The sequence below is a fragment of the Macrobrachium nipponense genome, chromosome 41 (assembly GCF_015104395.2).
Source record: "Macrobrachium nipponense isolate FS-2020 chromosome 41, ASM1510439v2, whole genome shotgun sequence".
Taxonomy (NCBI): Eukaryota; Metazoa; Arthropoda; class Malacostraca; order Decapoda; family Palaemonidae; genus Macrobrachium; species Macrobrachium nipponense.
In genome coordinates, this window is record NC_061102.1 from 32,940,762 (window position 1) to 32,956,028 (window position 15,267).

General features: G+C 36.4%; 1 protein-coding gene across 1 annotated transcript; it reads left to right on the forward strand.

Annotated features, from left to right (window-relative positions):
* Positions 1-14,522: 14,522 nt before the first annotated feature.
* Positions 14,523-15,005, forward strand: LOC135212817 (protein GVQW3-like). The gene has a single exon (XM_064246589.1). It carries the CDS (start codon positions 14,523-14,525, stop codon positions 15,003-15,005), a length of 483 nt encoding a protein of 160 aa, XP_064102659.1.
* Positions 15,006-15,267: the final 262 nt, after the last annotated feature.

Below are 15,267 nucleotides of genomic sequence, written 5' to 3' on the forward strand. Positions count from 1 at the left end.
ATAATATTAACGCTCGTCTGAAGTACTATTCTCAAATATTTGCAGTGATCTGTATCAGACGCCTTAAATGGTTTCGGAACCTAATGGTGATAAATTTTTTATTTAAGATGCCTTGTTGAATGAAATAAAATAGTTTTGGGTACGAACAGTTGTTCAATCTTGGAAATGCATGCTTCTGTATATATATATATATATATATATATATATATATATATATATATATCTATATAATAAATATATATATATATATATATATATATATATATATATAAAATAATAAAATATACATATATAATATATATATAAATATATATATATATAATATATATATATATATATATATATATATATATATATATATATATATATATAGAATAACTTGACACGAAGTTATATAAAACGTGATGCTATGTATAAATAAAGTTTTTTTGCCAACCAAAAAAACCGTTATATTAATTATAAACTATATAATATATATATATATATAATATATTATATATATAATTCGTAATTATATTTATTTATACATGTATATTAATTTGTTTTCGTTATCTGATAACCACTTTATGAACTTTTTTTTCTCATAATATTAATGCCAAAAACAAATATTATTTCATATCTAGTTCATTATACTGTGGGAATAACTTAGCACCCAGCGTAAATTATGTTTGTTACTATGAGATTCAGGGTCTCTGTAACAGGGGTTTTTTTGGACGTTGCTCCTTGTCAAAGATCGGATGTGGCTGAAAGTTGACATTTTATTGTATTAATTTTACAACCACACACAAATTTTTGTCAGCATCATCAATAACCTAAACCGATAGTTTTGATTTTTATAGAGTAAAAATGAACTAGCCGACGCCATGGCCAATGATTACGAGCCAAGAGTCGAAAAACATTCATTACGTAAGCAAGGTAAACAAACGCCTTTTGACTAAATGTTGCCCCCGCCGCCCATCCCCCAGACACAAAATGCCATCGGCTCTGAAACCCAAAGACTTTATGAATGGCGGAACGATACATAGATGTGGGGTGGGGTATCAGTGCTAGCGTAGTAATACTACTGTAGCAGTAGTGCCGCAAACAGTATAGCAGTAATAATACATGAATTAAACGTTTTAGACCAAACTGCTGGGATCCTTTTTGAGGATCGTTTTTTAGCAAACCTTCTTACAAACTACTTTCGAGAAATTAGTTTTTATAGCCAGAAGTTAAATTTTCTAATCCAACAATGCCCATGGTAGCCTTCAGTGTTATCCTGAATTATAACGAGGCGAAAGTAGTGGAGCCTCATGAAGTCACCATTCTGACGATAATTATTGGTGAAGGTTTAAAGCCCAATATACGGTACCGGCTATTTTTTCCAGTAAATAGGTAGATAGCCAATAAATAAAAATTGCTTGACATTGGATATAGCAGTTATCAATACAAGCTTGTCTACTATGTTTTTGGTAATTACCAACTATTCCCTACATCTTGTCAATCTGATTGTGACCTATAAAGTAGACTGTAATTTTCTTTGGAAACTTATTTTGGGAGTTAGACTAATAATCGAAATGTTTTTGTATTTGTATTAACATATTTTTGTTGGTTGTTTGTTCATTATGACAATTATCAGTGGGAGGTTCCAGAGTTCATAAAGGTGTACTGCTTTGCTTGTATTAAATTTGTATGTCATTGTTGCCAGAGGTTTAGCCTTCGTTACGTATAGCCAATCGTCCATCGAGAAAGAGGGAAGAAATGATGTCATAAGTTACGTAACGAGTGCGTTCGAAACCTTTTCTCTGAGTAAGTTGGCCCGTCTTCAAAAAAGGTCACTTTTACATTATAAGTTACCAAATTTATTCACCTACGTAGTGCAGAATACACTCAAAATTTATGTGTTGATATAATATGTATTCTGAATAAGCGTTATATTTATGAAATGCATAGATAAAAAGTTATTGCGAAAAAACCGTGTTACAGAGGCCCATGAATCTCATAGTAAGTGCTTTTGACACAGGTCAGGAATGGAACCCTAGTGTGCGTGGTTTAGATACAACGATGGACAGACACTTGCTCCTAACGTTGTAACATAAGAAGTGCTTATATGCCTTTTCATTTTAATTGGGTAATTAATTAATTACTCTGGGCTTCTTGTGTAAGTGACAGCTGATTTGAAAGAGGCCTGCTGTCTGGACTCTCAAAAGTCACTTGCTATTAGCTTTTTAACATTTATGCAAATGGACTCGTGTTGTTCAAATTTAATCCTAACGAGGTCTTCTGTGTTAATGCATTCAACAGACACTTGCTCTTGGTACTGTAAAGTTTCTGTGAAAAGGCTTATATACTTATTATGTCAGCATTAAATTAACCTTACCTATGTCTGCTATGTGGAGGTTCTCAGGAGTCATTTGCTTCAACCTTTGTAACATTTCCGTGGAAGAGTTGACGGTCTTCATGTTGTGTAGACTATAGCAGCAGGACTGAGTATTAAGAATATTATAGACTGGTCCACGGTGTGGAAAGTTTTGGTTTTTTTTGCCTAAGCAAAACCTCGATCAAGATCTCCTATACCAAAAAAGAAAAAAAAAAAGAAAGAAATAAATAAAGAAAATTGGGGTGGCCTGTTAGCTTTTTTTTTTTTTTTTTTTTTTTCCTCTCCCGTCCCTGGACTGATTGCCATTAGATGTTTTTCTGGGGGAGGATATAGTAGCGGAAGTTTTTATTTTTTACATTGTAGCGAACTTTTACTGAGAAGTTTCTTGCTGAAGGGTTAAATAGTGTTTGCGAATAACATCGAATATTTGGAATATTGTAGGTACTTATAAAAGATATGGAAATAATATCTTTAGAATAGTGATTTTATTAAGAGTGATTTAATAAAATAAGAGTGTCCACTGCATATTCGGACTTCTCGCCGTTGCCACCACTATCGACCATGAAAAAAAAAAATATATATATGAATTCGCATCATTTTCTCCTAATTCCTGGACATAACCGAAAGAAGAATTGGTACAGAACTTTATTTGGATTTGTATTTTTATTGCAGCTATGAAATTCTCTCGGTAATATTTAACAAATGATTTCCTGTTTCCTAATTGCCTTCCATTTCTTCATTAGCATACGACTGTCACACATGCAGTCATTTAAATGTTCCATAAAGGATTTCCCTTTCGGTGTATTGTGCTATCATGCAAATTATGAATAATACGCATTCTGGTTGACGACTGCTGCTGATTGATTTGTATTCTGAAATGGCTGGAAATGTCCAGCTGTTTAAGTTCTCATGCAATAACGGCTCGTTTGGTTTTTGATTATCCTTCTCCCTCCCCCCGCTGGCTGAGATTAAATATTCTTTTGTGGTTTATATTCCGCCTCGTATATTTGTCTGCCTTTGCTTGTTTACTACTCTCACTTTGGGACTGCTTTCCTGTTTCGATTTGGGTAAATTGTCTTTCGTGGTGAATGTGCGTTGAAATGATCTTCTTTATTTCCTTTACTCTTTGGCATAAGTAGCTTATAGATTTTATCGTTCTGTTTTATTCAACGCATAGATATATTTTAAGAGACCAAATCTGTTATCGTGAAACATTTGGTTTAATGATTATTGCACAATGTCTTATTCAGAATAGGAAAATATGCTAATCTGGCATTATTCCCCGTAATTATTAGTTGAACTAGATAGTTCGATTATATTTTCAAACTTTCACGAACCAATGTGGAATTTACCTTAATGCAATAAACTTTCCATTGCAGAGCCATATGTTCAGCTGCTTGCTGAAATCTAATTTAGCAGTGTGACAATTAAAAGGCTCACTATTTATTAAATCTTTTATCGTTATTCCTTCGCCACTCTGTCTTGTAATGCTTAAATGTAGTAGACTTATAAAGAGAGTACAAAGATCATTGTGACTGGTTTGTCCTGGCAAAAAGCACTTGTGATTTACTACTCAGATATGGCTAATATTTATGCAAGTGAATTACAATGAGACTCGACATGGTCTGTTGAATGGTTCATGTTACATGTTACTATGGCTCATTTGTAGGTAAGACAACTGACTCCTCCTCCATAAGACTCGAACGATGACTTTTAGGCAACTTAAACTGTAGACTGATGTACGTATTTATTGGTTTGAGAAGCTTCTGGAATGAGATTAATTTTTTGAACGAGCAGTTTTGAAAGTATTTTCTGCCTGTTAACTAAGCTGGCCTTACTTTTATTCATTTATTTATTTAAATAAATAAATAAAGTCCCGTTAGTGGAGAGTAGCGGATGTCCGGCATCACCTTTTGTTTACCAGTGGAGTGGGGGGGGGGGGGGCGGGGGGTGGGGGGTGTGTTTCATGTCTGAGTGTTATCGAACGTTCTTGAGGGGTTCATTTCTCAACGCCATAAAACTACCATAGTAGCTTTCGACAAATTTCATCAGATCTTCGTAGGATGATATTATTATTATATTAGTTTTTTTTTCTTTTTTACCCTGAGCCAACCAATGCTCCTCACTTCGTTGTCAGAATCGAATCTTAATTAATGGGGTAAGTAGTGGAGTTCGTTAAGGTACTGATTCTAAATAGTGGACGTGTATGTTTACTCTCTGAGTGTCGGAAATCCAGCAAGTGCCTCTATTTTTATGTTTACTGTACAGTGGGCAACAGAGCACGCACTGAATAATTGAGTGTAGCTTGTGTTGTTTTCTTTTTTTGATTGACTTGTTTGTAAGAGCAGTCTGGGGAGAGTATCTCAATGCAATAGCGCATAAAGATTGTCGATGTGATCTGTATAGGCACTAGTCCACTTTCAGTTCAGAATATTTCTTTTACTTATTTTTATCAAATTTGTAGTAAATTCCTGTGAAATCTTTTAATTGTCAGTCGTTTCATAAGCATGCTATATCTATTTACAACATATGGATTGGTGATCATCGTATGAAATTCAGTTTCATTGTAGTCAGTATCCATGGCGAGATTTACTGGTAGAGAGAGTACCACATTTTGAATTGTTCCAAAATTGGTAAATGTCAGTTACTGAGATGAAATGTTTTAATGACGCTTTTGTAATACTTTTTTCAGCCTTTCCAAACCTTTCCTATGCTTCCGGTGAAGAAAAATGATTTAGTCCTCCAGAACCAGTCTCAAGACGTACTTTCGGTTTAGGCTAATTTGGTTGCAGTAATGTATCACAGTCGTTGATGCCATTAAAGTAGCGTTTTCTTGTGTGTAAATGGTTCTCAGTATTGTTTTGACGCTAGTTCCATGATTATGTCCCTGAATTTACAAACTATGGAGCCGTCATTAACTCGCTAACAACATGTTATACGTATTTCATACGTATCCCATGCTGGAGAAAATTCCGTTCTCCTTGTAAACGAGGGATGTCCCGTTTTCTTCGTCAATCGTACTTTATTTATTTATTTATTTATTTATTTATTTATTTATTTATTTATTTATTTATTTATTTATTTATTTATTTATTTATTTATTATTTGTGCTATCAGACTACTGTCAATTGCCAGAAGGTGGATTAAACGTAGGGATGTTTTGCTATATTTTGGGATTGTTTCTGCAGGTTTGCAGTTCATCAATGACCAGAAAAAGGAACTTCATTTATTATGAAACGTTGGGGGTGAGATTGTTATCATGAAATAGCCGATTTGTGGCTTGACTGACGATCATGGGTGACACGCTAATTACCTAGGCTAGTCTGGGGTGGGATGGGGTGAGTATGCCCCATTAATAGTCGTTTTAAGAATATTGGTGCAGTTTTACCTGCGAAATTGGCTGAGTTCATTGGGTCATTTTAAATCTTGTGTAGTATTCTTGCTGTAACTCAGCTGTGAGGTCAAATTGTGGGGTATTTGGAATACTTTGGACAGACTAGTTGCCGTGCCACCGAGACAAGTAACGAGGACCTCCATCTGTTGACGAATTAACTTTCGTTTTTTCGTAATTTCCTTATTTTTGTCCTTTCTTCTCCGGTTTCTCTCTCTCTCTCTCTCTCTCTCTCTCTCTCTCTCTCTCTCTCTCTCTCTCTCTCTCAATTGCATTCGACTTTCAGCTTTCTTTTCGTAGGTTTAGAGAAATGTACCATTAAGGCTGCACGTAAAAATGAGTATTGATTATAACGTTTCCTGTGTCCACTAGAGATGTGGTAACAACGGTACCAGAGTAACATAAATAATGATATCCATTTATTTGTCAGTTGCCTGTGAAAACTGACAAACTTGGCCATGCGACAGAATGTTCTGATCGACAAAAATCCAGCATTAAAATTTAATCTTCAGTGCAGATCCTTAAAGTTGCCCGCTTGTCATTGAAGGATGGCGTTAAATCAGTCCGTTATGCTTCTCAGGTCTGCGCATGCGTGAACTTTGTCGATGAATGGCATAAGCAACGTTACTCTCGGTTTAGTTTCCTTGGAAAACGTAGGAAAGCGGAATTTAAAGTGATATTTTATCGGTTATTTTGAAGGAATGCCCCTCGTTTTGACGTGTGACAGGACACTGATGGACAAATTAACAGTAACATTATGTTTAATTTTGTTACATGTAAGGATCTGGCCGTACATGGTTTTTACTTTTGTGTGTGCGTGTGTGTGACCCCGTGACCTTGAAAATTATGACTTGGCAGAATGATCAGGTCAAATAATCAAACAACCGTAGTGGTATTTCCTGCCATATTTCATGAAGATCGGATCATGAATGTGTTGAGAAAACAATCAAGTACGATAATAGTAGCGATAATGAAGAGGAAGAAAACAATAATTGCGCAATATCCACACAGAAGTCTAATGATAATGGCGGAGTCTGGCCTCTGCGATGATGCAGCTTTCAGTGTATCGTGTAATACGATCCATAAAACTATCTCCCCTTTTTTGTCGAAAGTAGATTGAATGGCATATGCAGCGAATCTATATTAGACTATCGGCGGTATTTACGAGAACCTAAAACCTTTCCAATAATTGAGTGGAGCTGAATAGAGCACTGTATTCTTGCAAATCGCTTATTCAAATTAATTGAAAAGATAGATAGGTGTGTTCTTTAAGCTCAGGAGCTCGGGACCCGTTTTGGATGTTTCGGAATTCTTTTGAAAGAATCGTAGTGCTGCATTCCTTCGCAATGAGGGTCATTATCACTCTGTTGTATCTGTGACAGGATTCTGTATACAAAAAAAATATTATGTTTGTGACTTTATTCTAAAATGTTGAAAGCAAAAAAGTAAGAAAAATGGTCATGAACTGGAAGTAGAGTTGTCAATCATTGCAATCTCCTTTAAACTTTTTGCCTTATTTATTTATGGACTAATCCAGCAATAAATATCTTAATCAGTATTTTTATCTTGGAAGTTGTGATAGCAATGGCTGTTGCTACGGGATGCTCCATGTAAACATCAAAAGCAAATTACTTTTGGGTCAAGTTCTGAGTCTTGAGAATAATTTATAAATCAACAGTACAGGTATAAGGATGTTAAAAGATCTTAAGAGCGAGTTTGGATTGGGATATATTTTAGAAAGCGTTGAAAATCCTCCCAAGGAAAGGCGTTTGGGTACTTGGATGATGTTTCAGTAATGTTGCTGATAGCAATCCGTGTTCTCAAGCTTAATGCCTGGAGGCATTCAGACCGTAAACAGATTCTAACTTATTCATACAGTTGACTGAAGAATAAAAACTGGCATCCCAGTAAATATCACCACTGGCAAACGGTTGGCAATGTTTAAGCAAAAATGGCACTTGCAACATAGCAGTTGTAAGCATACGTATACGATTAAGCATTTTCGCATCTGTATCCAGAACTCGATGTATGTTTTTGTTTTTTTGCCGAGAGGGATTTACTTCTGCTGAATTATTCCGCATTTTGTCATTAACTTCATATCTATTTAATTTTTTACTGGGTCATGTTATTGCGAGTAAGGGTGTAATGTAGAGTTGTTTGTTCGCGATTGAGTTTCTATTCTTAGAGAAAACAAACAGACAGACCGACACACACACACACACACACACACAAAGGAGAGCAAGCGAAAAAAGATACCTTGTGTCTTCTGTCTGGGAAAGCACTACCATAGACAAATGTTTCTTCTCGTCCTCCCATTGGTAACATTTACGAAATATCATGTTTGTTGACCTGCAAGATATTTTAAAATCATCACGAGTTTCATCTATTCAGTAGTAATTTGGTAACATCGATCAGGTATGTCATAAGATCATAATAAAGTTCTCAGTTCTTGCGAGAACAAATGAAAAATGATGTATTTATCAGTCACTTAGATTTATTTCATTCGGCCTAATGAGAGGAAAAGTGGAATCTAATACTGCGTAATTGTTTATGAGCCTTATTCTGACAGCGTTATTTATAGAGGAAATAACAGTAATAAAAATCAGCCCACGGAAATTTCATGTGTGATTGCATCCTCAGCCATTTTTAGGATAGTGATTGCGTCCTAATTCTCATTTTGAGTATTGCATGTTAATGGGCCGTTACAACAAGTGCTCTCCTGCCCCGGGGTGTCTGAATGGAAATGGAATTTTTGAAAACGAAAATCATTTATGGATATTGTTGACTGTAAGAATATTTCTCCTAATCCGTGTTTTTTTATAGGCTTTTCAAATAATAATCAGCAATTTTGGCAATGAAAAACTTTTTTCTAATCTTTTTTTATTCTCAAATCAAGTTCAGTCACCTCCTCATCCATTCTTAATCACGGAATTCTATCTATAGAGAGTGTATGGTAAATATATCTTACATAAAACTGTATGTGCTCGAAGTATTCAACTCCCTCAATTTTGCGTCTCAAGCATAGAAATAATTCACCTTCAGAAGGTTTTGCTTATTATTCAAATATCCGTTGTTAGTGTAAGTTTTATCTGCAATAGTAACAGAATAGAATTTAACTCCCCCCCCCCCCCCCCCCCCCCCCACCCCCCCCCCCCCCCCCCCCCCGCCCCCTCCGTTCTTTCGTGTTTCCGTTGTAATATACTTCAAAAGTACTTTTCGTAAACAGACCAATCTTTAACTAGGCAGACATTCTACCAGAAATACCACTGTCACAGGTTAACAACACTGAAGATACCTCCATGGTGTTGACCACTGATTTGTGATTTTATACAGTAGAAGGCGCGAATGATTGATCGATTTATATCGTTTGTGATGTCGTCGGAAGGAATCCCAATCAATGAAGAATTATACCACAATACTGGAATTGACAGTATGTCCTACTTATCATATTAACAACTTATAGATCCAATTGATGATGCAGTGAAGGAAAAGTAAAGAAACAACTACTTAAAAAGAACATCGGAATAATAGTAACTTATGTTGTATGTAATTACTGTACAGCAAATCCACTGCGTGTCAGAGCACATGACAACACTTGCTCCCCAGCCAAATTGTATGGCACAGGCCCATCTACAAAAGGCCTCTAAACAAGTGCTCATAAGACATCGCGGCAACAGATAACAGCTGTTGTCGCAGATGTTGTATTGCTATAACAGAAGCCTTCTCCCTATAGTAGCAGTCTCGATGAGAATAAAAGAAAAATAACAGAGTAGAGCGGACGCGCTTAGATAAACGAGGCGATATCCGGACGCAATATCCGAATGGGTAAACTTGTGCTGCAGATGAAGAGCAATATTGTGATATTGTGATGAAAATAAGCGTGAAATGACGTTACCGCCGATATGGATTCTAATGGAAAATCTCCTTTGAAGTTGGGGAGTGATTTAAGTACATGGTTCACTGACATAATTGTGACGCAGCCGTCGGACGGATGCGAGCCGACGTTCCTCTGGTTACGGCCGAGGCTGGACGAAATAGATTGATTTATTCATTAGAGACTCGATTTATTCATTAGTAAAATCGGAGTATCCGTTGGTGGATTCATTTATTCGTTAGGAAGTCGACGAATTCGTCGGTGAATTCAGTGATTCATCGGGACGTCGATTTATTCACGCGTGGATTGGTGTCATCTGTGTGTGTGGTTTTGTTTTTGTTTTTGAATAATCGGTATATTTTATCACATTCATTTTTCTGTTGCAGAAATTATCCAAGTCATCAGTAAATGGGCTCGAAGACCGAGAACACTTTTATTTATAATTAATTGGTACATCTGATAGTTTATTGAAATTCACTAATACATGAAAAAGCAGTGGAAAAATTGGTTGCTAATGCATATAAATAAATCACGCAATACTAATTGCACGTGTAAGTAAACGAATTCACTACAATATTAAATAAATAAAAAAAGAAATAGATAACATATATTTTTTCATCTGTTTAATATTGTAGTGAATTCGTTTACTTACACCTGGAATTCGCATTACGTGATTTATTTATATGCATTAGCAACCAATTTATCCACTCATTTTTCACGTATTAGTGAATTTGTTATGAAGTGATTTCAATAAACTATCAGAGGAATTACTTTAACTACAAGTTCATCCATTGTCTCATGTATTCGTAAATTTTTAGTTGGTTATATCATGAAATTGTTGATTAGAGAATTATTTAATCACATGAAATATCCTCGAGAAGATTTCTCCCAAAGAAAGGCTTTCTAATGATTTTGGATCAACGGTGACTAGCCATTTAGGCTTGCTGTTTGAAATAGAAAGTTTTTCAGATTGAATCTGTACCATTATTACCAGACGTTTGTTTCCCAGTGGTGACGAAGCCCTTATCAGTTATTCCAATTGGTAAGGCATTCTCGAGGTATGGCGAACTGTATGTGAAATGATATATGTGAGTTAGCATGTGTGAATATTATAACAGTTAAGGTGTATGTGATAAACATTCATATAAAAACAGATAACAGGGAAATGACAGGCAGAAGTTCAGTACCAAGAGTTTTCACCTTTTTTTTATAAACTGAATTCACGTATATTTATTGTTAATTTACTAAGCATACTATATATATATATATATATATATATATATGTATATATATGTATGTATATATATATATATATATATATATATATATATATATATATATATATATATATGTGTGTGTGTGTGTGTGTGTACATAGAATTTCATTAAAGACTGGCATTTAATTTTTCTTAATTAGTTAAAGCTGAAGGAGAGATTTCCTATTGTATTAGGTAGCTAGAAAGGCAAATTACGGATCATTCAAGAAATATCTTTTATTACTTTAAAAGTAGTATACAGTTTCCGAACGCTTCTGAACTGTCTCAGTTCCTTCCTCAATGAGTCTGGGGGATCGTTTGGTGGTCTCGTATATAAACAATTCCTCGTATAGTAGACTATTGTAGTATATCTATATATATATATATATATATATATATATATTATATATGTATATATATATATATATTACCTTCATAATGGAAAGGAAACAAGGATTAGTTTCACAGTCAAGTTATTTCAATTCCTTCTGCTGATATTTCCCCTGAAAGACGAAGGCCGTGTTTTTCCGGGTAGTGTCGCCTAATGGCACCATCCTGAAGGTGGCGCGTCAGCCTCCTCGACAGAGGAGTCCAAGTCAACTCAATATATGATGCTTCCTGAGGAACACATCCCTCACTTTGACAAGTATGCTTATATTCTGCGGAGGTGGCCTTGGTCTTGGAGAGGAGGACATATTATGATGCTTTTCTTTCGTGGGCAATATACGAAAGGTTTTACCGATCACAAAGGAAAGACGTCGCACACACGCACGCACACATACACACACACACACACACACACACACCACACACACACATATATATATATATATATATATATATATATATATATATAATATATATATATATATATATATATAAAACTGCGGTCGGACTATGTACGTATGTGTGTATAAATGTATGTATATTAGTCCAAGAGCTAAGGCCCTTTGAACTAGCCGAGAATGGCCAAAAGCGAGAGTGGTTGTTTCTATGGTAAAAAAGTGTGCAGAATCCAAAAGTGGGTGTCTTACAAGTCCCTGGTGGGACATTTGCCTATAAGACACCATTTACCATCAAGACGGTCGTGACAGAGTTCCGACCAAATGTGACAACTTAAGGCGGAAATGTCATCGATTAATGACACCTTTCCTATTCTGTCATTAAAGTAACATTTTATGACTTTTAAATGATTTATTAATGTTTTGTAAAATATATATAGGATTTTTTTTTCTTCAATTCAAGACCAAATGGGTGCACTGCAAAAACGTTGTTTACGTCATAACGTTTATCATTTTCATTTCAGAGTGATATGATGAATGCATGATGACAGAGACTCCCAATGAAGCAATCCCAGGATCTTCCAAGCCTGTGGAATGCATTTGCCTACTTCATATTACATAAGACACAAAAGACAGTGATGTTAATGATTTTGATGAAAACACATGGAAGTGGGAAAAGAGCGTCAAATGTGAGGAAAGAGAAATATAAGTACTCTAAATATGCTTCTGTCTGCGAAACTTCAGTACCCAAAGTCCTTCCTGAAAAAGAAACATATGAAGAGAGGACAGATGATAATCAGCAGCCATTACTACGATCGAAAACATACAATCTCTCCAACTATATCCAACACTTGAGTTCTCCAACCTGTGTGTTTATTCTGCAACCGGTCTCGGAAAAAACGTCAAGAGAAACATGAAGGTTTAGGGGACTGTGAAACCTCTGATGTTCAGGAGAAAATTAAATATGCTGCAACTGTGCTTAAGGATGAAGTCTTGTTATTGAAAATAGGTAATGTAGATTTTATAGCAGAGGAAGTTAGATATCATTATAGCTGTCGAAAAGACTATTTGAATGAAGCGGAAAGACATGAAAAGACGCACAAGGACAGTGAACATGATCAACTTCGTGACCTCCATGAGATAGCTTTCAAAAGACTGTCTGAACATATATCTTCATTTATCATCCAAAAAGCTTGTGCTGAATTACTGAGCTCTGTGAAGTCCGTTACCTCCGGATATTGATGGACCTTGGTGAATGTGATTCTTCATACACATCACAAAAATTATGTGAGAAGATATTGACACAGTTCAGTGATAGATTAAGGACATATCGTTTGTCAAACAAGGGCACTGTGGTCTGCGCTAATCATATTGAGATGCATGATGCAACCAACGAAGCCTTTTTTGCGCTTTCTTCTACCAATGCTGCCTTACAACTTCGCTCTGTCATTCTGCGGCTACAGAAAAAGACAAGACCCCTGCCTCAAGACATCACTGTTGATAACTTATGTTGAACGTTATGTGCAGTCATCTGCTGATGATTCAGTATTTGCAACAATACGTGGAAGGGTAAAACCAGCAAAATATCCTTAGGACTTGGTATAAAGAGCATGACTGGAAGCAGGAAGGTCTCGGACATACTCAACCATTTTATGTCACTGTATAAGCTATAATATAGCTGAAGCTCTGGAGACAGATATGGCAACCACTATGGTAAGAAGGCAAAGCGTAGCTCCAGATGGAATAGTTCAACAGCCTGGTTTGTCCACAGGTACAGTATGGGGCAATTATGATGAAAACACTGAAACCTTATCATGGAAAGAGACTTTACATGATACCGTTGGCATTTACTACCAAAATGTTCTTAAAGAAATGTCGACGACCAGTCCAGCAGATAAAGATACAGCACAAGCAGAAATGCCTCCAAAAAAACTTAGGGAAAAAGAAATTTTGACTCTGACATGGTTCATCCTATTCCATATCCAAAGAAACCTCGTATCTCAACCTTCAACTATTAAGTTAAAGAAGTTAATGAACCCAGTCACCTGATTCAGATAAGAAGAGATATAGCAGGGGTAATGTCATATGAACTATTTGACGATATGCAAATGTGGTCCGGTTGGAATTCACGCATCACAGAAGATAAACTTCCATTGCAGATTGTCAGATACATGGAGAACTTACATCTACCCCCAACACGACTGGATGTGGTTGCTGAAACGATGAGACGTTCAGAGACTGTTACAAAGAAGTGTGGCGATACATACATGCTAGTAACGTACGATCTGGCAATCGCAAAACCAGCTATGCAGATACAGGACCAAAAGTCTGCAAAATATGATGATCTGTTTATATGGTTTGGTCCTTTTCACATTATGATTGCTTATTTTGCTTCACTTGGACATTTCATGGATGAATCTGGAGGAGCCCATATTCTTGTGGACACAGAGGTCTTGGCACTTGGATCGCTTCGAGGATTTATTGGCGGAAAACACTTCAACCGCTGCAAACGACTACTCCCACTTTCCAGGTATTGCATTTTCAAAGCTTTCTTAAAACCAATGGAGTAGTACCTGAAAACCTACAAAGAATGTTGCATACTTTGAACTCAGCTGCTGACGTGGAGAATCTAGAAAGTACAACAACATACGAGGTCCATTTAAAAAGTATCCGACCTTGTTTCATAAAAGGACAAATAATTCACCAATCAGCAAATTAAAATTAGTTTTGTGGGAGTTGACAGCACTCTTACTGCGCATGCGTGTAAATTTTAAAAGCTATAGTGTGTGGCACTACCCGCCTGTGAGGGCTAGAGTGCAGACGTCCAACACAAGCGCGTCGGATTATCGTCCTTACACAACATGTCGGAGTACATCGAGCAGCGTTACTGCATTAAGCTCTGCTACAAGCTTGGTGATACACAAGTGCAAACTATCCAGAAGATTCAGCAAGCCTTTGGCGATGAAGCCATGGGAATAACACAGATAAAGGAGTGGTATAATCGCTTCAAGCAAGGACAAACCTCAGTTGAGAGCAAGCCACGGTCAGGCAGGCCATCCACCAGCAGAAACGAAGAATTAGTTGAAAATGTTCGTCAAATAGTGGAGGATGACCGTCGTATAACCATCAACGAAATTACTAAAGAAGCAGGAATAAGCACAGGATTAGTTCATACAATTTTAATGGAAGATTTGGCCATGCGACGAGTGTCTGCTAAATTCGGTCCCAAGTTGCTGGTGGAACAGCAGAAACAACTCTGCCTGGAAATTGCACAAGACCTGCTTGACTGTGCTAACAGTGACTCTGACTTCATGAAGACTATCATCACTGGTGATGAGACATGAGTGTACGGATATGACCTGGAAACTAAATTTCAGTCATCACAATGGAAGCATCAGACATCACCAAGACCCAAAAAAGCATGACAGGTTCGCAGCAATGTCAAGGTAATGTTGACATGTTTTTTTTGACTCAAATGGTATTTTGCATCATGAATACACACCAGCATGACAAACAATTAATAAGGAGTATTATATGGAGGTTATGCGACACCTTCGAGATGCTGTACGACGAAAACGACCGGAAATGTGGGTGGTGCGAAACTGG

Excerpts from the sequence above, each read along its gene's own strand:
- LOC135212817 (XM_064246589.1), top strand. The coding sequence starts at position 14,523 with ATGTCGGAGTACATCGAGCAGCGTTACTGCATTAAGCTCTGCTACAAG.